The 26,360-nt window shown below is 45.5% G+C and overlaps 1 protein-coding gene across 6 annotated transcripts in view; it reads right to left on the bottom strand.

Annotated features, from left to right (window-relative positions):
- RIMS1 (regulating synaptic membrane exocytosis 1) overlaps positions 1-26,360 on the bottom strand; it is a 697,371-nt gene that overhangs the window by 546,224 nt on the left and 124,787 nt on the right. For all 6 annotated transcript variants that reach the window (XM_029595629.1, XM_029595632.1, XM_029595630.1 and 3 more), the window contains exon 4: positions 2,874-2,941. In XM_029595629.1, coding sequence (XP_029451489.1) covers positions 2,874-2,941 — 68 coding nt within the window. The remainder of the gene's footprint in view (positions 1-2,873; positions 2,942-26,360) is intronic.

The raw sequence follows: 26,360 nt of genomic DNA on the forward strand, positions 1-26,360 counted from the left end.
AAATTTAAATCACATCAGTACTTTGTGAAAAACACACTTGGTTGTTCATGTCACTTTCAATGATTTAAACTCACAGATATTTATCTTGATATATTTTTGATTGAAATATTTTTTCTTTGTAAAGTTTTCATTTTGGATAAGATATGGATAATTAAAAAAAAAATTGCTGGCAAAATTCTGCACATACCTGACACCTACATCAGCACTATGGGAATGCAGATTTGCTGATGTTTTCCTCTCTTTTTATTTTAATAGTATGGGTGGAATGAAAGAGAAAATTCTTCTTTAGTGTCCTGCCCAGACTATAGTCCAGTTTTCAGTTCTGGGCATCACAGTACTGCAAATATCTTATTCAGCAGTAGGCACATCAGGAACTCTTTGGGCCTCATTTTCTAAATGAGGCCTGGGATACTTTAGTGAATGAGGGGCGGGGGGCCGAAACGGGAGGCGGGCCTGCACTAGCAGGCAGCGATCGCACCGTCGCACTGTGATCGCTGCCGGTTTCGCACCCAATAGCTCCACCATAGAAGGTGTAGCTACTGGGCGTGAACTCGGACGTGAAAAGGACCTTACCTTTTCATTGTCCACGGCGTCTTCGCGGAGTCGGCCCCGGTGACGCCCCGACTCCTCCTCTTCCGGGGCCAACTCCGCCCCCATTTTGGTATCGCATGCGATCCGTTTAGAAAATAAGGCCCTATGTCCCAACCTAGTTCAGCTCTCTAGTTGTTTAATATCTTATATTTTAAAAAGTTAAAGGTAAAGGAGAGAGCTCAGTAGAAATTCAATGAGAAGCTGATCGATTTTAATTGAAAGTTTTATTTTTTGATATTAGAAACCATTACACTTGGAAACAGGTAAGCGGGCCTAATGTTAGCAAGACAGAAAAGAACATGGAACTCAGAAGTAACTGCAAAGAAAAAGCAAACAGTCCACATGAAACAAATAAAGATGGGTACTGAAAACTCCAATGTGCTGGCATACAGCGTGTGATGTTAGGCCACACCTGATCATGCTCACTGCCATACTGAAGATGAATAAGCATTTCCATATGAAACAGATACATTATGTCTTAATGTTGTCAGGAACCAGCTATTCAGCTATGATTTGGAAAGGTTTCTCCAAACAAGAATTTAACATTTCTAAGGGAACAAAAATCACCATATGCACTTTCTGTTTCAGAGCTCTAAACTGATAATGCCCGTACTTCTTGTACTCCTTAGCCCTGTAATAAGCATAATACATTTTCTCACAAGATTTACTTAAAAATAAAATCTTTATTTTGCAGTCTCTTTAGATGAGCAATAGAGGAAAGAAAACTGAAAAATAAAACTGGGTCGAAATATACCAGGAGCCAGTGGAAATTACCCAAACGTGTTTCAAGTATAATAGTACCTGTTCTTGCCTGTGCTAGAAGTTTGTCAGAGGTGCTGGGGATTGTACTATGGAAATATTCTACAAAAATTCCTGCTGCTTAACTGAGAACTAAGAACTGAAGAGCCATCAACGTAGTTCACAGTTAGTGCACACAATGGGTTTGAGCAGTTTTAGATATGCAGCCTACCCCATTGTGCATCATAATAAACAATCACAGTAGAGGGATAATAGAAATTTTAATTGGCATTCAAAAAATGCAGACTAAAGTTACTAAAGGCTTAACATGCCTTCTCTGAAGTATATTACCACAATAGTTTAAACATAAACCATTATTTATCATTTATTTTAATTAATTTGTGTTATTAAAAGTTTAACAATCCAAAATATAATCCCACACATATCACTCAGTTCAAAACCACAAAAGAAATATGAACATAGTACTTAACTTGCTTGTTGGGACTCCAGCCAACCTTTCATGTGAGTCAAAATTATCCAACATCTTGTCACTCACACAACACCCAAATATGGCTGCATTGAAAATAAACCTTCAAATTGTTCAGTGTCTCTACTTATACAGTGCTGAAAAATAGTTCCTCCATAAGAAGGCAGGTTAAGACTATTCCACATTTTTATGAATGCTAGTCTAAATTTACAGTATTCCACTACCTTGATTGTTTATTGGGCTCCACAGTGGAATAGGTTGTATTCTCTTTGGTAGAAATTATTGGTTTCACTACTATTTAGATATCACGGTGGAACTGAAGTTGTACATACGATACACTCTGGGCTGGATTTTAAAAAGGTTACGCACGCCGGGCCTATTTTCAAAAGGCCCGGTGACGCGCGTAAAGCCCCGGGATGCATGTCCGGGGGTGGGGTCAGAGGCTCCTGGCACAATGGCCACTTTTTTGGGGGGGTTTAGCTTAGGGCTGGGGGGTGGGGGAGTTAGGGGAAAGGAAGGGAAGGTGGGGTGGGGGGGTGGGGAAGTTCCCTTCGTGGCCACTCCGATTTCGGAGCGGCATGGGAGGGAATGGGGGAAGGCAGTGCGGATTAGCGCGGGGCTCAGCATGCACAAGGTGCACAATTGTGCATCCCCTTGCGCGCGCTGACCCCCGATTTTATAACATGCCTGAGCATGCATGTTATAAAATTGCGTGTCCATGTCTGCGCGCCAGGTAGCGCACGCATGTCTTAAAATCTACCCCTCTATGTGCTTATTGCTTTGTGCATAGGAAATTATATGTATTTTAATAAGAATTAAGCATTGCTACTTTCTTTAAAATTACTGATCAAATGTCACTATTACATTATTGGTTGACAAAGAAGCTGTAGCATCAGCTCTAACAGTAAATAAGCAAGCAAAAATAACCAAAAATCATTTATTTCATCACTTTTTCCATATGGGTTACTCTCATTCTATGTGCAGGTGAAAAAATCTTTTGTTAACAGAATCATGCTAAAATGATAACTTTGTAAACTCCATTTCCCATGCTTCTTACCGAACTAAGTGGTGATGTCTCTCTACTGTGCCATGTAGCAGGATCCAGCCAGTAATAATCCAAGTCACCTAAGAGAATAAAGAAAGTAATGTTTAATTTCAAACAAAGATACATCTCTGAACGAATCTGTCTTACAAGCACAAATCTTCTAAGGTGAAATAACCCTGCAAATCAAAATTATCTCACAAATGCTATCAGAAATCCTCGTTGAACCTTTGGACCCAGCTTGGCCAGTTCCAAAATGGTGCTTGCCAGCCAATAGTATGCCTTTCCCCCATCACAAATGTAGTATATTGGCTGAAGAGCGCCATTTTGCAATGGCTGTGCCAAGTCTGGAGCTCTTTTGGGTGCTTTCAATCCCCACTGGACCACCAGGGCTACTAAGATAGGGTCCAGGGGGATCAGGGGTGGGCTAGGGTGAGGTCCAGGGTCAGGGGCAGAATTGGCCAAAGAGTCGTAATTTAGAGGAGGAAAAGAGCTTTGCACCGGACATTAATCTTTTAAAATTTATACTTTTTTACTTTAGTCGCTCAAAGGATGGTGGGGTCTTGAGAGATCTCCCAGGGATTCTGGAATGCTTATGGAGTTACTTTGGGCCATTCAACCCTTTTAATTGATGGCTCCAAAAGTATAATGATGCCCAATAGGGTCCTAATGCTCCTGGAGAAAGCAAGTGTTGCTTACCTGTAACAGGTGTTCTCACAGGACAGCAGGATGTTAGTCTTCACATATGGGTGACATCATAAGGATGGAGCCCAATCACGGAAAACTTCTGTCAAAGTTTCCAGAACTTTGACTGGCCCCTACTGGGCATGCCCAGCATGGCACTAACCCTGCAGCCAGAAGGGGTCCCCCTTCAGTCTTATTTGATAGCTACAGGCAATGCCGAGAAAATAAAACAAAATGTAACGAACCCAACACCGTGGGGCGGCGGGCGGGTTTCGTGAGGACTAACATCCTGCTGTCCTGTGAGAACACCTGTTACAGGTAAACAACACTTGCTTTCTCACAGGACAAGCAAGATGGTAGTCCTCACATATGGGTAAGTACCGAGCTGAGGATGTCCAAACATGCACCAAATGTACCCAACGGCGTGCAACAGGCACAACAACTGGGGTGGAATTTGGTAGAGGGCATCCTGAAACCCACCGGGCAGGCGGAAGGGTGTTGGTACATCACATTGGAAATAGATTACGCAGGACAGATTGGCTGAAGATGGAATCTTGTCTTCCGGCTTTGTCCAAGCAATAGTAGGCTGCGAAAGTGTGGAGAGAACTCCAGGTGGCAGCCCTGCAAATGTCAGGAAGCGGCACTGATCGTAGGTGTGCTACTGAAGTCGCCATGGCCCTCACAGAGTGTGCTTTAACACGGTCTTGAAAAGGAATGCCTGCTTGCTGATAGCAAAAAGATATGCAGTCCGCCAACCAGGAGGAGAGAGTCTGCTTACCCACAAGTTGCCCTAATTTGTTGGGATGGAAAGAGACGAATAACTGAGTGCTCTTCCTGTGGGCAACTGTACGGTCTAGGTAGAACGCTAGAGCCCGTTTACAGTCAAGGGTATGCAGAGCCTGTTCCCCTGGGTTGGAGTGGGGCCTGGGAAAGAAGATAGGTAGTATGATGGATTGATTAATGTGAAACTCCAAAACTACCTTAGGCAAAAACTTAGGGTGAGTGCGGAGTACCGCCCGGTCCTGCAGGAGTTTAGTGTAAGGCAGATAGGTAACTAGGGCCTGTAACTCACTAACCCTGCGAGCTGAAGTGATAGCCAAAAGGAAAATCACTTTCCATGTGAGATATTTTAGATCACAGGAGTGAAGAGGTTCGAATGGTGGTTTCATGAGCCACCCGAGAACCAGATTAAGGTCCAAAGAAGGGGCCGGAGGACGTAAAGGTGGCTTGATATGGAGCAAGCCTTTCAGAAAACATGTTACGAGGGGTTGTTCCGATATAGGGACATCCCCGACACCTTTATGGAAGGCGGCTACCGCACTGACATGCATTCTGATGGAAGAGGCCTTTAGACCTGATTCTGATAAATGCCAGAGATAGTCCAAAAACCTTGGGATTGGACAGGAAAAGGGATCAAGGGATTGTGAAGAACACCATGATGTATACCTTTTCCATTGATAGGAATAAGACTTTCTTGTGGAAGGCTTCCGTGAAGCAATCAGGACACAAGAAACTGAATCTGAAAGGTTAAGTGGTTGAAGGATTAACCTTTTCACATCCATGCAGTCAGGGACAAGGCCTGAAGATTGGGATGGCGTAGACATCCGTCGTTCTGAGTGATCAGATGCGGGTCCGTTCCCAAGGGAATGTGCCTGCAGATGGAGAGATCCTGGAGTATGGGAAACCATACTTGGCGTGGCCAGTGAGGTGCTATCAGGATCGTGGTTCCCTGTCCTGATGGAGCTTCACGAGAGTCCTTGAGAGAAGAGGAAGTGGAGGGAATGCATAAAGCAGACCGGCTGCCCATGAGAGGGAGAATGCATCTCTGGGCTGAGAGCGCTCGCTCCGAATGAGGGAGCAGTAATTGTCCACTTTGTGGTTCTGAGGGGACGCAAAGAGTTCTATTTGGGGATAACCCCATTGCTGGAAGAGGAAGGTAACTACCGAGGGGTTGAGAGACCACTCTTGCGGTTGGAAGACACAACTCAGTTTGTCTGCCAAGAAATTGTGCACTCCCAGCAAATAGGTGGCCCTGAGGTACATCGAGTGGGAGAGCACTTCCGCCCAAATCTGCACAGCCTCCTGACACAGAAGGAAGGAGCCTGTGCCTCCCTGCTTGTTGATGTACCACATGGCCACCTGGTTGTCCTTCTGAATCAGGATGATGTGATTTGATAGGGAATCCTGAAAAGCTCTGAGAGCATATCGCATTGCTCGAAGCTCCAGGAAATTTATCTGGTGTTTGGCTTCCTCTGGAGACCAAGATCCTTGTGTCTGTAGATCGTTCACATGGGCTCCCCACTCGAGGTTGGAAGCGTTGGTGGTGAGAATGAGTTGAGGATCTGGTAGTTGAAAGGGCAGTCCCTGGAGGAGATTGTTCAGATCTTTCCACCAGGCGAGAGACAGACGGAGAGCGTCGGTGATGTGGACAATGGTCGACAGAGGCTGAGTAGCTTGAATCCATTGTGACCTCAGAGTCCAATGCATGGGCCTCATGGCCAGGCGGGCCATTGGTGTGACATGGACGGAGGATGCCATGTGTCCGAGAAGGACAAGGAATTGCCGAGCTGTTGCTGTATACTGAGACTGCAACTGGTGAGCGAGGGACACGAGGGTTTGCACTTGTTGTTGAGGTAGAAAGGCTTTTGCCTGCAAGGTGTCCAAGTCTGCCCCAATGAACGACAAGGTTTGAGAAGGGACTAAATAGGATTTCTCGTAATTGACGAGAAATCCTAGAGAAATTAGAGTATGTAGGGTCAAATCCAGGGACGTTCGAGCGGCTTGCTGGGTTGGGGCCCTGATTAACCAGTCGTCTAGATAGGGGTAGACGTGAACACCTTCTTTCCTGAGAAAAGCTGCGACAACTACAAGACATTTGGTAAAGACTCGTGGTGCCGATGCTAGGCTGAATGCTCAGCGGTCAGAGTAACAGATTATGAAAACAAATAGGTGTGAAAGCTTGCTGGGCAGACTGGATGGGCTGTTTGGTCTTCTTCTGCCGTCACTTCTATGTTTCTATGTTTCTATGAATGGAAGCACTCGGTATTGATAGAGCTTTGGGCCTACTAAAAACCTGAGGTACTTGCGATGAGCTGGAGATATCGCAATGTGGGGGTATGCGTCCTGGAGGTCCAGAGAGCAGAGCCAGTCTCCTCTTTGTAGAAGAGGTAGAAGCAAGCCCAAGGTTACTATCTTGAACTTTTCCCGCTGGAGATACTTGTTGAGGGCATGTAGGTCCAGAATTGGACGAAGCCTCCCGGATCTTTTGGGGATCAAAAAGTACCGGGAATAGAACCCTAGGCCTTGTTGCGAAAGTGGGATGGGTTCTATTGCTCTTAACTGGAGAAGAAGGGAAATCTCCTGCTCCAGAAGGACGGAGTGGTCGGTTACTCTCCATGCTTGTAGAGGTGGTGAGTCCGGTGGAAGAGCAAGAAAGTTTAGGTGGTAACCCTGAGCAATGATTGCTAGCACCCATTGGTCGGTTGTGATTGATTGCCACATGCCATAAAAGTGGCACAATCTACCGCCCACTGATATGCTTGGCAGATGAATCAGGCTGCTACTCTCCAAGGGAAAGTAAAAAACCTGAAGCAGGCCCCGGCTCGGGACCTGCTTATGGCTTTTGCTTCCCGGGCTAGTGAGACTGAGGTTTTTGATAAGGCCTCATAATTTGGGACCTTGGTGGTGGAGGATAGTACTTCCTTGGGTGGAAGAATGACTTCTTAGAGTCCTTCTTGAAGGGCTGTCTAGAGGGGAAGTCAGAAGGTATCGATGAGAGCTGTTTGAGGGTCTCATGATGGTCCTTTAATTCAGCCACTATTTGCTGAATCTGTTCACCGAACAGATTATCTCCTATACAGGGCAGGTCAGAAGACTTGAGCCAGGCCCAGCGTCTTGCCGAAATGGCAGTTGCAGACACTCTAGTGGAGGTGTCAAAGATATCGTAAGCTGTTCTTATCTCATGCTTTCCTGCCTCAAACCCTTTGTTGACAAGGATTTGAAGATGTTCTTGGAATTGGTCAGGCAGGGTTTCAGAGAAGTCCTGTATTTGCTTGAAAATGACCCTGTTGTACTGGGTCCTGTACAGCTGATAAGAAGCAATTCTGGAGATGAGCATGGCTCCTTGGAACACTCGTCAAGCAATATTGTCTAGGAACTTGTGTTCCTTAAAAGGAGGGGTAGAGGAGTGAGGCTTCGTCATTTTGGCTTTCTTTTGAGCCGATTCTACCACAACTGAGTGGTGGTCGAGCTGAGATTTTTGAAAGGCAGGGGCTGACTGTACTAGATAGGTAGTGTCAGCCTTTCTGTGTACTGGGGCAATGGATCCAGGATTTTCCCAGTTCTTTTTGAGGAGGTCAAGAAGAACTTGATGAATGGGAATAGAAGTGATCACTTTAGGGGCATCGAGGAACTGGAGAAGCTCCATCATCTGATGCCTATCATCCTGCTCTGTCTGAAGCTGAAAAGGGACCAATTCCAACATTTCCTTCACATAATTAATGAAAGAAAAGTCCTCTGGAGGAGAACGCTTTCTACTTTCAGTAGGAGAGGGAGGTGAAGGTAAGTCATTGGTGTCTGGCCTGGGCTTCACATTTCTGGCGACAGTCAGATCCAGTCCTACAAAATCTACCCAAATTCTTGGACTTGTTTCAAGCGGTGTTTGATGATCCCAGGAAACAAGTGGTTGCGGGTTCCAAGATTTTACAGCTCCGGCAAGGAGGGCGATCACTGGCAGATTATACCATTGAATTCAGAACTCTGGCATCCGAACTCCATTGGTAGGAGAGCTGTCTCTGGTCCATATTCTTAGAGGGTCTGTCACCCAGAATAAAAGATGAAATGACAGCTCGAGAGTTACCCCAATCCTTGGATTCCATCGTGGATTTGGTAACCCGAATCGATCGACGACTACAGGAAAGAACGTGGGAGGGATCTAGCATGAGAAGGCACACAGCGGGTGCCACTTCTTCCTGTTCGGTTCCCGCCTCCCAAACGGCAACTAAATCCGAAGCAACCATGGAGGAACCTATGCAATTGGGACAGGGCCCCCTTTCTCCAGAAGAACGGCAAAAATGCCGCAAGGCAGGCCTATGTCTCTATTGCAGAGGAGCGGGTCATCTCATTGCCCGTTGTCCTACACGTCCAGGAAACTCCAATGCCTAGGCTCCATCAGGGGAGTAACCCTAGGCATCACCTCTCCGGCTCCCCCACTGACTCTGCAGGTCACCCTGGATTTCGAAGATCATCGGTTCTTCACTCTGGCTTTAGTAGATTCTGGAGCTAGTGGAAATGTTATTCTACAAGATGTGGTAGAGCAACTACACATTCCCACTTGCTTGTGTCCAAAGCCGTTAATTATATCTTCCACTCTTGGAGATCCCCTGCCGGGAAGGATAACTCATCATACAGTTCCGATGGAATGTCACATTTCACCGAACCACACCAAAAGCATCTCCTTCTATATCATCCAAAGAGCAATCCATCCTATAGTTCTTGGCATTCCATGGTTACAGCAACACAACCCACAGTTTGACTGGACATCTTTAAAACTAATCCACTGGGGATCGAAATGCCAAGGGACGTGCATTCACTGATCAAGTCCCTCCTGTAGCTTCATCTGTACTTCTCGGCTGGAGGGTCTGCCATCACAGTACAAGCAGTTTTCGGATGTTTTTTCCAAAAAGGCTGCGGACATTTTGCCTCCACATCGAGAATTCGATTGTAGCATCAATTTGACTCCTGGCGCCATCCCACCATGGGGTAGGGTCTATCCGTTGTCTGCCTTGGAGACCCATGCTATGTCAGAATATATTCAAGACAACTTGCAGAAAGGATTCATCAGGCGCTCTAAATCTCCAGCCGGGGCCGGCTTTTTTTTTGTTGGAAAAAAAGATGGGACCTTGCGACCATGTATAGACTATCGTGGGCTAAATGCCATTACCATAAAGGACTGGTACCCATTGCCGCTTATAGCTGAACTCTTCGACCGTCTACAGGGGGCCAAGGTGTTTTCGAAGTTGGACCTCCGAGGAGCATATAATCTAGTCAGGATTCATGAGGGGGATGAGTGGAAGATGGCTTTTAACACCAGAGATGGACGTTATGAATATCTTGTTATGCCTTTAGGATTGACCAATGCTCCTGCCGTCTTTCAGCACTTTGTTAACGAAATATTTAGAGACCTGCTCTATGTCTGTGTGGTAGTCTACCTAGATGATATTTTGATTTTTTCCTGCGATTTACAGATGCATCGTCAACATGTTGTTCAAGTGCTACAATGTCTGAGAGAAAATCGACTCTATGCTAAACTGGAAAAATGTATCTTTGAAAGAGAAGCTTTACCTTTTTTGGGGTATATTATTTCTAAGCAAGGATTTCAAATGGTCCCCGCTAAATTAAAATGCATCTAAGAATGGCCTCAGCCTAGTGGTCTATGGGCCCTCCAGCGATTCCTCGGATTAGCAAACTACTATCTTAGTTTTATGCAGAACATTTCCAAGCTGGCTGTGCCTCTTACGGCACTCACTCGTAAGGGGGCAAACATCAAGAACTGGCCCATAGAGGCTGTAGAAGCCTTTCAAGCTCTCAAAGAATCCTTTCTTCAACAACCTTGCCTTTGACATCCGGATCCCAGACGTCTGTTTACAGTAGAGGTCGATGCCTCCGCTGAAGGAGTAGGAGCTGTCCTGAGCCAAAACAATGCATCAGGAAAATGTCATCCATGCTCCTATTTCTCTAGAAAATTTTCCCCAGCAGAACGCAATTATTCTATTGGCAACAAAGAACTTCTTGCTATCAAGCTCGTGCTCGAAGAGTGGCGATGGTGGTTGGAGGGGGCACAGGACCGTATCACTGTCTTCACAGATCACAAAAACTTGGTGCATCTCCAACAAGCTCAAGGACAGAACCCTCGTCAAGCTCGCTGGGCGCTTTTCTTCTCACGTTTCGATTTCGAGCTTCGATATCGACCAGCTACAAAGAACATCAAGGCTGATGCACTGTCTCGATCTTTCTCCAATGTGGACATTGAGGAGCCAATTCAAAATATTATTGATCTTGCTTGCATTATTCACAGTCCCACCGGGCAAGACGATGGTACCTAAGAGACTTCGTACTAAAGTATTACAATGGGGACATGATTCTCAGTTAGCTGGACATCCGGGCAGAGCTCGGACTCAAACGCTCCTGTAACAATATTATTGGTGGCCCAACATGCACAAGGATATTCGTGCATATGTGGATTCTTGCCCAACTTGTGCACAACACAAGAGTCCTACTGGAAAGACTTGGGGACTTTTACAGCCACTACCTATTCCCCAGAAACCCTGGACGCATATTTCCATGGATTTTATTGTGGATCTTCCGCCATCTGAGGGCAATACAGTAATTTGGGTGATTGTGGAACGATTCTCCAAAATGGCCCACTTTATCCCACTTCTCTCCCTCCCATCAGCTCCACACCTGGCCCAACTGTTTATGCTTAATATTATCCGTCTCCATGGCCTCCCACAGCATATTGTATCTGATCGTGGCCCTCAGTTCACGGCCCGTTATTGGCTCAATCTTTGCAAAAAATTTAACATTTCCCTGGATTACACTACTGCATTTCATCCGCAAGCTAATGGACAGGCGGAACTCACTAATCGTGCATTAAAGCAATTTCTTCGGATGTACGTCAACTCCCGCCAGGACGTTTGGGCAGCACTTCTCTCATGGGGTGAGTTCTCTCATAACTCGTATGTTTGCTCCGCAACAGGGACGTCTCCATTCCAGATTATATTTGGACGACACCCTAGGCCGCCTCTACCATTGCCATTACCAGTACCATCACCAGCAGCTCAGCTTACCGCAGTACAGTTACGGCGGCTCTGGATTCACACCCAGCGCATGCTCTGGAAAGCTGCCCATTCCGCCAAGACATTCGCTGACAAGCATCGACGAGCAGCTCCATGGTTCCATCCAGGAGAGAAAGTATGGCTTAGCACTCGCCACATCCGGTTGCAAGTCCCTTCCATGCAGTTGGACCCACGTTACATTGGACCTTTTCCTGTACTACGTCAGCTTGGTCCTGTAACTTACCAACTCCATTTACCGACCACCTTGAGGATTCATAACTCCTTCCATGTGTCTCTTTTGAAACCGTATGTCCTCACTTGGCCTTCTCGGAAAACTCCCGCAGTACCACAGCATAGGGCTGAGGATGAGACCATATACCAGGTACATGAGGTTCTGGACATCCGGAAAAGAGGCAAAGCATGGGAGTATCTTCTATCGTGGGAAGGATTCAGACCTGAGGAGAATTCTTGGGAGCCTGCTAGGAATATACTGGACAAGTCTCTTCTCACGAACTTTCACGCTGCACACCCTGGAAAACCCAAGCCTTCTAGGGGGAGGCCTAAAGGAGGGGGTACTGTTAGGGTCGCCGGTCACGGCAGCTCGCGACCAGGACCAGGCGTCATGGCCGCCGGCCGCAGCAGGTCATAACCCGGGTCGGGCCGACGGCCGCAGCAATAGTGCTCACCTGAGCGTCGGGTCCTGCCAGAGGCTCCTGCAGTGGCAGGCAGCCTTCTTTGACTTTCCCGCGGGACTGCTGCTGCTGCCCAGCCCGGCCGCATGGTTCCACTCAGCCGGGCTGGCTCCTCCCCCTCTGTTGAAGATAGGGCCGTGCGCGTGGCTGAAGAAGATATTTAAAGGAGCCATGACAGGAAATGGTCATGGCTCCTCCGGGGACTCCGCCTCCTGTTTCTTGTACTTAAGGCAAGTCTGACACTCAGACCTTGCCTTGGTATTGAGGCTCTGTGTTTGGTTCCTGTGTCGGTGTTCCAGATCCGCTCTTTGCCCCGCTTCTGCTCTTCTCCTCGTTGGATTGATTCTTTGGCTCCTGACCCTCGGACCGGTGGTGGTGATCTTCTGGTATCGACTTGGACTGGCTCTGGAACCTTCTCCCTCTTTGCTCCTGGATTGGCTTCGGACCATTCTCCCATTTGCTCCTGGACCGGCTCTCGACCTCTCTCTGGACTTCGACCCTTGGACTGGATTGGGACTATTCTTCAACGTATACTCCCCGGACTTCTCACGACCTGCTGGAGGCGCCAGCCATCTGGAACCTACGACCTGCAGGAGGCGCCTGCATCTAGACCATCTTCATTCTTCAGGGAGTCTCCTAAGTCCCAGCAGTCGTGTCCCTATGGGCTCCTCCTGGGGGGATCACGAACTTCCAGGGTGAAGCCTTCATCTCGACATCTTCAACAGGCCTTGCCATCCGACGGTAGAGACCGACGAGGGTTAACTTCCTTCTCGGCAGTGCTGACTCTACCTCGGAACAGGGGTCCACTCTCCGATTCATAACAATTAATGCATGCAACAAGCTTATAAAATTCACCTTTAAGAGGTGAATCAAACAGACAATTGTTTGAAAACCTTAATTGAAATGGTACCTTTTCTGATTAGGCTTATATATGACTGACTGCAATTATTATACATCGTACATTGAAATGTTCAATTGGTTTTAAATATTTATTGCACTAAAACACAAAATCCAATAAAGAGGGATGAACAATTCAACACGTCAATCACTAGAATCGAAGAAGTCAATATTCAGCACCACTTAGTTATGTTCTGACTTAGCAGCTAACTGGCGCTCCCTGAATATTTGCTGGCATTCAGTGGCCACAGCCAGCTGTTTAGCTGGCTAATAGCTGGATAAGTGACAGGTAGGATGGAAGTGTACTGGGGCAGAGCTACTTATCTGACTAAATTAACCAAATAAGTGCTCATATTCGGTGTAAATTTCAGCTGTGGCTCTTCTGCCTGCTCCAATTCACGTTGGATTTGCACGTGTACCTCTGTTAAGGCATTTACCCAATATGCCACTGCAGGGATCCTGGACTGCCCAGCCTTCCCCGAATGGAAGCAAGGGTAGATATCATAGCTCACACAGAATGGGGAAGCTTTTATTGCTGAGTGCTCTCAGTTACTGTTTGCAAATTTTGCCATGGGGCATAACTGTGCCCAGTTTGTCTGATGAAAATTACAGAAGCAGCAGAGACTCTGATCTAGATGCCAGGACTATTTTTTGTCTGCCCTCAGGGAAGATATTCAGAATTATACCCCTCCCCCTTGACTTAGTGGCTGCGCCAGCACAGCACTGTCTGCATCGGTGGCAAAGGCGCAGCTGTTCACCTCTGGTGCCAACTCCATCAAAGCACGTCCTCTCTTTCTTTCTTACTTCCTACCCAGCATCTCCCCCCTCCTTCTCCTCTCTCACCCTTGCCCAACATGTTCCTCTCTCCAAATCCACTCTATGCCTTGATAATCCTCTTTTTCTCTCTCTCCACTTCATGCCTTGAATGCCCCCTACACTCTTTACCCTGCATCCCACCACTTGTCCTGGGTCCCCATCTTTATATCTCCCTACTATTTATCCTACATCCCCCTTGCTACAATTATTTCTCTATTAAATTAAAAACATTTTTACAAGGAAACATGATAAAAATCAGGAAAAAAGAAAACAGCTACCGAGCAATAAATACAAACAAAATATAGAACACTTCTTTATTGTCCTCATATCCCGTATCCAGCAACATCAAGAGGACTTATCTAAGAAAAAAGTTTCTAAGTATGTAGAATCAACAAAAAACATACTTATTCTTCTGATATGTAATAATGCACATGCATGGAAATTTTAAATAAAACTGGGCTCCTAATAATAAAACATGAGATTTTAACTGAAGAAATTACTTTCTCTTTAACTATGTCTCCCTAGATACATCTGGAAATATTTGTATTTTTTAGCCACAAAATAAGACATCCTTAAGTTTAAAGTATTGCCTATAAAAGACCTCCTTATCAGTGGTCAAAGCAAAAGAAACAACGGAGTTAAATCTAGTGAGGATATTATCCTCAGTTGTTTCCAAAATTATAGACCCAGGCTAGAAGGAGGAAGCAGAGCATCTGCTCTTCCATCTTCATTGCTAAGAACCATCATTTTATCAGGAACATAATAACAACTAGAAAGCAGGAATTTCTTATCAGGTAGGAATTGGAGAGTTTCAACCACATATTTCTTGAAAAATTCCTCTCCAGAAATCAAACGAGAATAAGGAAAATTCAACAAGTGAAGCTTATTGAACCTAAGTTTGTTTTCAATCAATTCACACAGAATATAAAAACAATTTGTCCTTAATTCTTGCATTTGACACTAACTGTAGGTTAGAAGTAAGAGTAGCTTGAGCAGAAGCATGAAATTCCAAAGATGCAAGCATTGAATCTACTTCCCAAGGTCTTCAGAATACTAGTAATGACAAGAGTAATCAATTAGGACGATGATATAGTGCCTTACCCCAGGCACATAGTCCACAAGAGGTGATATACTCTGTTTCATCTCAACTCCATTCTGGCCACCAGCATTCACAGGTAACTTAGGGGTCATTTTCCAAAGTGATCGCACGCGAAAAGTCCCTTTTCGCGTGCGATCACTAAATGGGAGTGGAGTCGGGGCGGCGTCAAGACCAGAACAAGAGGAGTCGGGGCGGCACTGGGACGGACGCTGCAAGGACATCGTGGACAGAGAAAAGGTAAGAACCCTTTTTGCTTCCAATTTCACGCCCAATAGCATCACCTTTTATGATGGCGCTATTGGGTGCAAAAGCCGGCCCGCCCCCTGCTTTGCCTCCCCCCACACCCTGTACCACGTGATTCAGAGAGCCCAGCGGTATTAGAGAATCCAGGCCTTAGTTCCTTAATTTTGTGGCAACCAGGATGACCGGCCAGTAGGTAATTAAGGCAACTTCAAAAGACTTTCAAACATGAAGTGCCCTCAGGTACACAGAGTCCATCCTTTCTATAAAGGAAGATTTCTTGATGGCTCCATTAAATATTCTTTTCTTCCTTTTTCAGTTCTTGCAGCCAGGCTTGTGCAAATTCATCTCGCTGCAGGTTTCCACGTATTACCTTCATCAGATCATAACTCCTGGTTTCAAAGGCGAAGTTCTCCAGTTGGAGGAGTGGGGTGGGAGCTTCTGGTTCTGCAGTTTCTTCCCCTTTCATCCAGGGCAAAGCATTTACCTTACCGGTCATAATGTTAATAAGAAATCAAACCAAGAAAACAAAAATACCATTGAGCTTGCCTGGAATTCTAAATTTTTGTGATCTGTGAAGATTTATTTATTTATTTTTTGTTTTTATATACCGATCTTCTTGCATTAGATACAAATCAAACTGGTTTACAAAGAACGTAAACTTGCCTGTAGGCTATACATAGAACCATGGACATGAACATTTAAGAAAAACTCTGGGAAACATAGTTAGAAAGTTAATTAACCTGGAAAACAATTTGAATTATATAGAAATAAAAGTCACAATAAGCGAATGATTCAATTAAATTGGGCTTGGATTCAATTAGGTTGAAGAAAATGAGATGAAGCGTAGAGTGCTAGGAAAAGGGGAAGAATAGGCAGAATAAGACCAAAGGGTAACTGGAGGTTTCTTCAAGGGAAATGAGTTAGAGAAAATGAAAAGTGAAATATGATAGCAGAAATAAACAAATCAAGCCAAACTTGTGATGAGGAATGAGCAGGGATATGCTGCGAAAAAAGGAATGTGTTAACTACAATGCTGTTTCTGGAAAGGCAAGGTTGAATAACCAACTTTTAAGTTTTTTCTTGAAGGAGATTGGGCAGGGGTCCTGTCTGAGGTCTGGTGGGAGAGTGTTCCATTGAATGGGACCTGCGGAAGAAAAAGCCCTGTTCCTTAGAGATGTTTTAACTTGAGGGACGAAGAGAGTACCTTGGTAAGCTCTTCTCTTAGGTCTTGTGGAGGTATTGGGGCGAACCTGGAAGGTGAGATCGATTGGAGCAAGTTTGTGGAGGGTTTTGTGCATGATGGTCAGCACTTTGTAGAGGATTCTATATTTAATCAGGAGCCAGTGGAGGTTGTAGAGGATAGGTGTGATGTGATCCCTCTTATTAGTATTCGTTAAAATCCTGGCGGCTGAGTTCTGTAACATCTGAAGTGGCTTAATGGTGACAGCTGGGAGCCCAAGCAACAACGAGTTACAGTAATCTACTTTGGTAAGTATGATTGATTGCAGAACCAAACGGAAATCATTGAAGTACAAGAGGGGTTTAAGCTTTTTAAGTACTTGTAACTTGAAAAAGCACTCTTTTGTCCTATTGTTGACAAACCTTTTTAAGTTCAGCTGTTGTCCAAGAAGGTGCCTAGATCTCTAACGTAAGAGGTGTTTTTTATGTTATCTGGCATCGTTGAAGGGAAGATAGGTAGAAAGTGGCTATTGACTTGAGATTGATTATTTGGGTATGTAGTCTCCTTAGTAAAGAGGTTTTCATCTTGAGATATGATTAGGAATTCAGTCTTGTCTTTGTTGATGACAAGGTTAAGCTTGAAGAGGAGTGAGCTGATCTCTTGAAAGCAAATGTCCCAGAATATAAGAGATTTTTGTAAAGACTCATTGATAGGGATTAGAATTTAGATATCATCCGCGTATATGTAATGCTTGATTTTCAGCTTGGTGAGGAGGAGACAGAGAGGAAGCAGGTATATGTTGAAGAGGGTTGGTGAAAGGGCAGAACCTTGAGGGACACCCAAGTTGGATCTGATTAGGTGTGATTGTTTATTGTTGAATTTAACCTTGAATGATCTATTGCTAAGGAATGAACGGAACCAGTCCAAGGCAGAACCCGCGATGCCTATTTCCACGAGTCGGTCTAGCAGAATTGAATGGTTGACCATATCAGAGGCAGCTGAAAGATCCAGAAGAATTAGTAGGTGAGATTGTTTTTTGTCCATGTTCACAATGATGGAGTCAGTAAGCGAGATCAGAAGTGATTCCATGTTTAGGGATTTACGAAAGCCATATTGTGAAGTTGCTAGGATCTTGTGTTCTTCCAGGAGTTCTGTGAGTTGTTTATTAACTATTTTCTCCATGATCTTGGCGATGAAGGGAAGGTTAGCAATGGGGCGGAAATTTGCTGGGTCTGATGTTGACAAGTTAGGTTTTTTTAGGAGCGGTTTCAAGAGAATCTGACACAAGTCCTTGGGTTAACCTGCTCACCCATTGTTTGTAACTCTTTCTTTCTCTTGGTTTCACACTTTTAAGCATCTCTCAAATCTTGTGCGTAAACTGATCAAGGATTCTAGGTTGGCTTGGGGTTCTTGCTGGGCAATTCACCACTAAACCAGACTAGAAGTGAGTATACAGGGCTGGTTCATTCTAGTTCAGATCATTTGCTAACTAGTCCAGTTGCATCCGCCAGGTCCATGGCCTTGCAAACTGTTGCGGAGGGAGACTGGTAGTGGACCCTTGGGCCGGCCTGATGGAGCGACGGCTCCGAGGATGGTACGGAGGCCGGGAGGTGGAACACAGCTGGTGCGGAGGAAGAGGAGCTTCACCCTGGAAACCCGAGACACCCCCAGGAGGAGCCCGTAGGGGTCCGGGTCACTGGGACTTAGGAGCGTGGCAGCGGAGAGACGTAGGAACGATCCAGTGGTCGAGGCTGGCTGAAGATAAGGAGAGTTGAGGTGAGCCGAGGTCAGGAGCCGAAGAGACAAGCCGAAGGAGCAGGAACTGGAGCAGAGCAGGACCAACAGGAACAGGAGTGGATCCGGGTCAGCGGGATCAGGAGCAAGGCAGGAACAGCAGGATCTGGAGCAAGGCAGGAACGTCAGGAACAGCAACTAACACTCTCAAGGAGCGACCTCATTGCAAGGCAAAGCAGAGGAGGCAGACGCCGGCTTAAGTATCCTGCCGGCGTCTGACGTCAGCCAGAGGGCGGTTCAGCACTTCCAGGTGCTGGACCTACAAAACCCCGGGCCTCGCACACGCGCGTTCCCCAGCGGGGGGAGGAGTCAGCTTCGGGCCTCGGCGGCGTCTCCCTCGTGGAGATGCCACTGCCATGCGGCCAGGCAGGCCTCGGGGTTCGTGGCTCCCGGCGCGGCAGGAGGGCCCGGAGAGCAGGTAAGGACCCGGTCGCTAGCTTAGCGACCGGGACCGCAACAGGGAAGGTATGATGACTTTTCACCCACATGCTTGAAAATCTTTTTTGAATGAGCATAGTAAATTTCAGTCTTAATGTTCAGGCTGCCCTTAATCTAGAATCTTCTGAGAATATGAAACCAACATCATCCCACACCAGTCATCAATCTTCCCTATGCTTATACCTGCTCCTGTTGCTTAGATCTGAATATAGGATAACAGGATGATTACCAGTGCAAATAATGAAGGTTCTCCTTATCACTGTTTGATAGATTTGCTGTTTATGGAAGAAGAAGTCACAGGTTCTTATCCTGGCAAATACTTTAAACTTTAAGTCAAAATTTTGCCTTTGGATGATGAATTATGACATTGATTCTGCAAAGTCATAAAGAAACATATCACTAGAACTGTTACCACTCTATAAGTCTAAATCTTAGAAACAAGATTAATTATTCAACAGGATATGAAAATCATTTTTATAAAACATTTTAAAGGTCTTTTTATTAACTCTCCTATAACTAAATTACTAGACCCCCAGCTTTCAAAATTTGCATTGCATTTATAGCTCTGAAAAAAAAAAATAGAACTCAAAAATTAAAGCAAGCACATCTCAGGTAGTGAAACTATTCTGTTCACTGAACTGAGGATAATACCAAAACCTAAGGAAGCGTTCCATGATAATGTTGTAATAAGAATACAGAATATAAAGTCTGATATGTATAGAGAGAACTACAGAATACACAACTTTTGGTAGCAGTCAAGACAATTAGCTGAAATCACACAATGACTCTTCTACTATGTAATATCAGCGGCAAAAAGAGTATGTTCATGTTGTATTTTAATATATGGTTTATAACATGCTTTGAGCTCTGTATTGTTAAAAAGCATATAAGAAGAATACAATTAATATTATTATTTTCTGAGTTTCATATTGTATATTGTCTGTGTAGTAATAAAGTGTGCAACTGTTTTAGCCAGTGAATTTAGTACACGACTATAGTCAGAGAGCAGGCGCACACAGAGAAAACTGGAAGTCTTCATTTTCTAGGGTAAACTCTCTCTAGGGAGATACTTTACCAATCCAGAAAGTCCCATTCATAGTACAGTAAGCTCATGATTACTGAGAATTTTTCCCCTGAGTTACATATCTAGCTCAATAGTCTACAAGCTTACATCATTATAAAGCATAAGTGTAAAATCATTATAGCAAACCTATATTAGCTGACTCAGAGATTTTTAAACATAAAAAGCAAGGAAATAATATTATAAGTAAATCAAAGATTTTATATTGATACACCTTACCATCAGGAACAAGCAGATATGAACTCGAAGAAATAGCACTTCCTTCCCCACGCTTCTTAAACATTATCTACTAACCAAGCAAAATTGCTATATGCAATTTTATATTTTGAAAAATGCACATAATAGCACATTAAAAAAACAGATGCAACTTTTCATAAATTAAGGATATTAAATTTACTAACCACAACATGAATCTGAGGCAGTAGGGTATACCACTTGTCTTCTGCCAAACAAAAAAGCTAAAAACAGCCCAAAAATACTTGAGAGATTATTATTCTCTTAAAATTCCGTGAATTTTCTATCCAGAGTTTGCCTAACATGCAATTTACCTATAAGAAAAAGAATCTAGAATCAAGCAGAAACACATTTAGATAATGAAAATCTGCATTGCTGCTATGTACAAATGTTGCTCATTTTCTTTTATTCCACTTTCTGTTGCAATAAGTAATACATACATATTTAGATATCTCTATAATATGTGAAAGCCATTTAGTTTATGGCTGTAGTACACTGTAAAAATTGCAGTAAAATAATATTTTTATAAAGTATAAAATCCAGTATCTGCACAGAATAAATATAACTATACCCTGATGGCACTTCTTTGCTAGATCATTATATTATGTATAGTTTATTTAAGTCTCAAGACTCAGTAATTTCTCTGCTACTACTCTTTATTTTACCTGTCCCCGACTGCAGTGTCTGAAACAGAAACCGAAGAAAGTCAGCAAGCATGTTAGCAGCATCAGAGTGGTTCATAAACTGAACTCTGAAGTATGGTGCTGAAAGTCAGCAAGCAACTGAGGCAAAATCAGCAACACTCTCAAAAATCTTAGGACATTATTAGAAAGAATGATCTCTGTGGTTCTTGTATTTAAAATACCAAGACCCAAGTGTTTCTGCAACATCAAATATTCTATAGTATGAGCTCCAAAGACGGCCAATATAGGCTACTGTCATCAAGATTAATTTCTGCAGTGCATTGCTATCATCGATTGCTACATTAATCCAAAGATGCTCTGTGTAATGCTAAATAGCTTCGCCCCGACCAAAGATATTAATGGTTTGACAAGTCCAAAATTAACTGTCTTACAAAGCAGGATACAAATTCTGATTCCATCTCCCCTCCACCCCCTAAAGGAGCCTGAGATAAATGTGAGACCTGCTTAAAACTGACATGGGAAAAAAATGTCGAAGTTCTGACACCAGTGTGATCAATACCATTGCCGTAATAGTTATTTCTGCTGCTTGAGTTTTAATGAACTACTTATCAACATAAACCTCACTCTGTTATAAATTATAAAAAAAGTCAAAATTCTCCCATCAGAATTCTGGTCAGCCCTCTATTATTTCCATTACCTCCCTGAATGCTGAATTTGGTATTGCTCAACTAGATAGAAATAGTGAAATGTAAACAATGATTAGTAAGTTTTATGAACTGTGGTAAGAATATCATACGATGACAATGTTCTACATTCCTTGCAATATTAGCAATGATTATAATTCAAGTGGTTGGGCTGGTCCCATGGCTCAGGCTATGGTACTGTGTACTCTGGCACAGGAGACTAAAATCGCAGTCTTCTGTCTAAAGAGGCCATCATGGGTTGGACATAACATGGAGAAGAAACACTCAATCCCAATCAGGGTTTCCCTATTCCACCACAAAAAGAATACATGTACAGCATGAACATGCTGTTTGGAGTGGTGGGTGATGGGGGGGGGGGGGGGCTAGACACAGACAAGAAAAGGGGAAAATGGGAGATAAAAAAGACATAATTAAAAAAAAACAAACAACTTCAGTATATAAATCCTGCCCCACTGAGGTTGGGAGCTGACATGTACCCAAGCATACGAAAAATCTCATACATGGCAGGGTATGATGGAAGACAAAGTGGAGCCAAAAGGGAAAGACAGCTGAAGGGAAATTGAAGGCAAAGTAAAAGTGTTGGCGATAGCTGGTGAAAGAGAATTTGACAGATAAAGGGAGGTAAGAGAGAGACTAACTGAATCAATTAGGTACAAGAGAGCAAGAGACAAAGAAAAAAAGAGATTGATAAACAGGGAAAGAAAGAAAAAGGTTAGGACTAGGGCTAGGACTAGGGTGGGAGCAAAAGGGGGAAGTTGCCTCGGGTATCAAGCCCAAGGAGACATCATCAGCAGAGCTGCTTTTACTTATGGACATAAACCCACAAGGTTCTGTCTCAATGATTCTTTTGGACAGTGCCACAAATCTGCCTCCCCCTCCTGTCTGCAGGGAATAGAAAAAGAGGAGGGGAGGAATAGCAGAACAAAGAAGAGCAGTTTTTGTCTGCATATTTCAATTTCTAATTTCTGATTCTTTACTCTGTATTTGGTGAGGGTTTGTGTAATGTATGTGTGATGGAGGTGAAGCATTTTGCTACCATGTAATGTTGCACACACAAGGCCCTGCACAGAAAGCCCGTGTGAGAGGAGGACGCAGGATCACTTCAATCATTTAGTGCGACTGGCAGCTGCAGACCCAGTGCTGAATTTATGTTTTTAATGTGCTACATTTGGGGATTGGGGTCGCTACCACTTTAGGTAAGAAACTGTGAGGGGGTGGGCTGGGAGTGGATACTCCACCCTGTATCTCAGGGGAGGAAGGGGGTGCCTACCACCATACAAATCCCCCTCATCAGCACTACCTATGGGCATTAGAAATGTAAATCTGGCCCTGAGAGGGTGGCCTATGTGGCTGAAAATGTATTTGGGAGGGAGTAGAAGGGAGAAGGCTGAAGGATCTAGGGAAGTGATTTCCAAATCTGTCCTGGGGGAACCCAGCTACTCAGGATTTCCGGATACTGCAATGAATAAGCCTATGTGGGGATGGGTAGGGGCTGCCTCAGGGGCTGTGGGTTTGTGATGGCTTGCAGACCCTATGCTGATTTTATTTTAAGCTTCTGCAGCTATGTTTGCTGCCACTGCAGAAAGATCTACAGCATTTCAGACTGAGGTGCATAGGAGGGAGGATAAAGAAAGGAGAAGAGGGGAAGAGTCTGGCACTGGGCAGAGGTAAACTGGAGGGGGGGGGGACAAAGTAGGGACTACAGCTAGGCAAAAGATTGGAGGGCAGAGAGAGAGCTAGGATTGCTGCTGCTACTGGGCAGAACATTGTGGAGGAGAGGGGCTTCTGTTGCTGAGCAGGTGGTTGGGAAGGAAGGACTGCTGGGCATGGGGTGGGGGATAGTAAGCTGGTTCTAGACAGAGCAAGAAGGTTGCTGTTTGGCAGGATGTGAGGAGAAGAAGGGTGGAACCTAATAGGCAAAGGATGGGTGATAGGTAGTAATGCTGGGAATAGGCTGGGTGGGAGAGAGAGACGAGGATACAGGGCAAGGAATGGGTGAGGATAAACGGGAGATGCAGGACAAATAGAGGGGGAGCGAAAGAGGGAGACCAAGGAAAAAGAGGTGGAATGCAGGGCAAGGAGTGGGGAAAGAGAGGGGGGATGCAGAGCTTGGAATGGAGTGTGTGTGTGAGAGAGGAGGTATGAAGGCACAGAGTGGTTTTGGGGGAGAGAAGGATACTGGGCAAGGGGAAGGGTGATGCTGGGTAGGAGGGAAGAGAGAGAGGAGGAAAGGAGACAGCACTGTGTTGGATCAGCCACTGGTAAACCAGGGTGAAGGGGAGGAGCATAATTCTGAATATGTGTCCCAGGTGTTGCGCCAGAGGTGGACCCTTGGGCTGAGATGGGGTTGACGCAACTCGCAGGCCGGGGCCTATGGATCCCCACCGTCAGCAGGTGGAGTGAGCTGAAGCTAGAGGCCACTGGAGATTCACCTATACCAGCCCACGTTCCCCTCGGGTTGAGCCTTTGGGTGCTGGGGCTGGCAGGACTTAGACGGGCCTCGAGATAGAACAATGAAGGCAAACAGTTCAGCTCAGAGACAGCAGCCAGCAGGTTGCGTAATATTATCCTGGACTGGTCCCAGTACAGGAACACAAGCACCAAGGAACGGAGTTTGACTGAAGGTGCTTGAGTAAAGAAAGGCCGAAGCCTTAGGAGTCCAAGTCCGAGTCAAACTCGGATAAATGCTGCGGCAATAAGAAGCTGTAGCAAGTAACGTAGAACTCTGGACACAAGAAGTCTGTAGCGTAGTCGTTTGTAGCAAGAGTCAGGGCACAAAGAGGGCAGGCGTAGTCAAGGCACAGAGAAGGCAGGTGTGGTCAGACGTAGCAGTGGTCAAGGCATAGAGAAGGGAGGCAAGGTCAGACGTAGCAGAGGTCGGCACCAGGAGGACAGTCGAAGTACAAGCAAGACGAACGAAGAAACAGGAATAGGGAGACACTCAGGAACTTCGAACGAGGAGGCAACGAGTACTCAGAACCAAACAGGGAACTGAGGAGACCTGTTGCAAAGGCAAAGCCTCTGTGCAAGGCTTGAGCTTTTATACAATGAAGGATCTAATGACAGCATCCGGGTCGGCGACCAGATTCCCGCCGCAGGCCCTTTAAAGGTTCTCCTGATGCGAGCGCATATGCCTAGGAGGGGCACGGTGCCGCTGGCAGTGTCTCTCCGTGAATCCCACGAAGAGGCCCAATGGAGGGAGGCATCCTGGCTGGAAGTCCCGGGATGCGGAGCAGGGCCGGAGGTGCTGGCATGGGCCTGAGGTTGGAGCCAGTGGCCTGCTGCCGCGAGCGACGGAGAACTGGAGCATGGAGGTTGCTTGGAAAGATGAGAGGGTCGCACCACAGAACTGCCAAGGGCGGCGAGCATAACAGTACCCCCCACCTTTTCACCCCCCCCCCTCCTGGAGGTCGGGGTTTGCCCAGATGGGCAAGATGGAAGTTTGAGAAGAGGGTCTTATCCAAGATGTTCTGTGTAAGCTCCCAAGAATTTTCCACAGGTCCATAACCCACCCAAGAGAGGATGTACTCCCATCGACGGCCTCTACGGCAGACATCTAGAACTTCATGGACTTTATAGGTTGTTTCCACTTCTGCCACCAATGGTGGTGGCTTGGGAACCCTCCAGGATGGCCAGGACAGCACTACTGGCTTGAGCAACAATAAAGTGTTATGTATGCCCAAAGAAGGAGACAGCCAGAGCTGGTATGTTATGGGTCCAATGTGTCGGGTAATCAAGAATGATCCAATAAACCTCAGAGCGAATCTTTGTGAAGGAATACGGAGTCTGATATACTTGGTACTTAACCAGACTTTCTGGCCAGGAAGGAATTCAGGAGCTGCGCGGCGTTGATTGTCAGCAGTCTTCTTGGCCCGGGAAGCGGTCTGACGTAGGCGGAGAATGGTCTGTTCCCATAATGCCTAAAAGTATCCACAGTAGCCTGTGCCGCAGGGGATAGCAAGGAGAGAGGTATGGGTAATGGTGGTCAGGGTTGTTCTCCTTAGACTATTGAGAATGGAGATGTTCCAGTAGCTGTGGCAATGTGAGAGTTGTGCCAGAACTCTGCCCAGGATAAGAGGTCTGACCAGTTATCTTGTCGGTCATTAATATATGCACGTAAGAATGCTTTCAAGGAGCGGTTCATCCGTTCAGCTTGCCTGCTGGCTTGAGGGTGATAGGTGGTCGTGAGACTGATGTTAATACCGAACTTTTGGCAAAGGGAGCGCCAATACCTGGTGACAAATTGAGGACCTCGATTGGAGACAATATCCACTGGTAAACCATGCAATCTGAAAATATGAATGAAAAACAATCGTGCCAACTCAGGTGCAGATGGTAGGCCAAGTAGGGGCACAAAATGAGCCATTTTTGAAAAACGGTCTATGGTAACCCATATCACGGTATTACCCTTTGAAGAAGGTAGATCCACAATGAAGTCTGTTGACAAGTGGGTCCATGGTTCCTCGGGTGCTGGAAGTGGTTGTAAGAGTCCCCACGAGGGTTTTAGTTGTGAGCAAACATTACAGGATTCGAAATATGCCTTTGCGTCGGAAACCAGAGTAGGCCACCAGAAGAACCGCTGGAGCAGTGCCACGGTTCATGCTTGTCCTGGGTGGCCGTCAACTTTGGAATCGTGTGCCCAATGGAGAACCCTTTCTTGAAGTCGTCGGGGCACCACGGTTTTCCCCGGAGGAACTGGATGGGTAGCAGACAAGGAGATACAGGCCTGATTGATGATATGGGTAGGCTCTTCAGGGATATCTTTGAGTTCAAATGACCGTGATAATGCATCTGCTCGGAGGTTCTAATCAGCGGGGCGGTAGCAGAGCTCAAAATCAAACCTGGAAAAGAATAAGGCCCACCAGGCCTGGCGGGCATTCAGGCTCTGAGCTTGGCTTAGATGTTCCAAATTTTTATGGTTCGTGAACACCGTGAATTTATGCTGTGTACCCTCGAGCCAAGGACACCACTCCTCTAGGGCCAATTTTATGGCGAGTAGTTTGCAGTCTCCAATGATGTAATTACGTTCTGCCGAAGAAACTTTTTGAGAATAAAATGAACATGGAACTACGGGACCAGAAGCGGTTCACTGGCTTAGGATGGCCCCAGCCCCTATGGCGGAGGTGTCCACCTCAACTTACAATGGGCGAGTCGGATCAGG

This window comes from Rhinatrema bivittatum, chromosome 3, assembly GCF_901001135.1.
Source record: "Rhinatrema bivittatum chromosome 3, aRhiBiv1.1, whole genome shotgun sequence".
NCBI lineage: Eukaryota > Metazoa > Chordata > Amphibia > Gymnophiona > Rhinatrematidae > Rhinatrema > Rhinatrema bivittatum.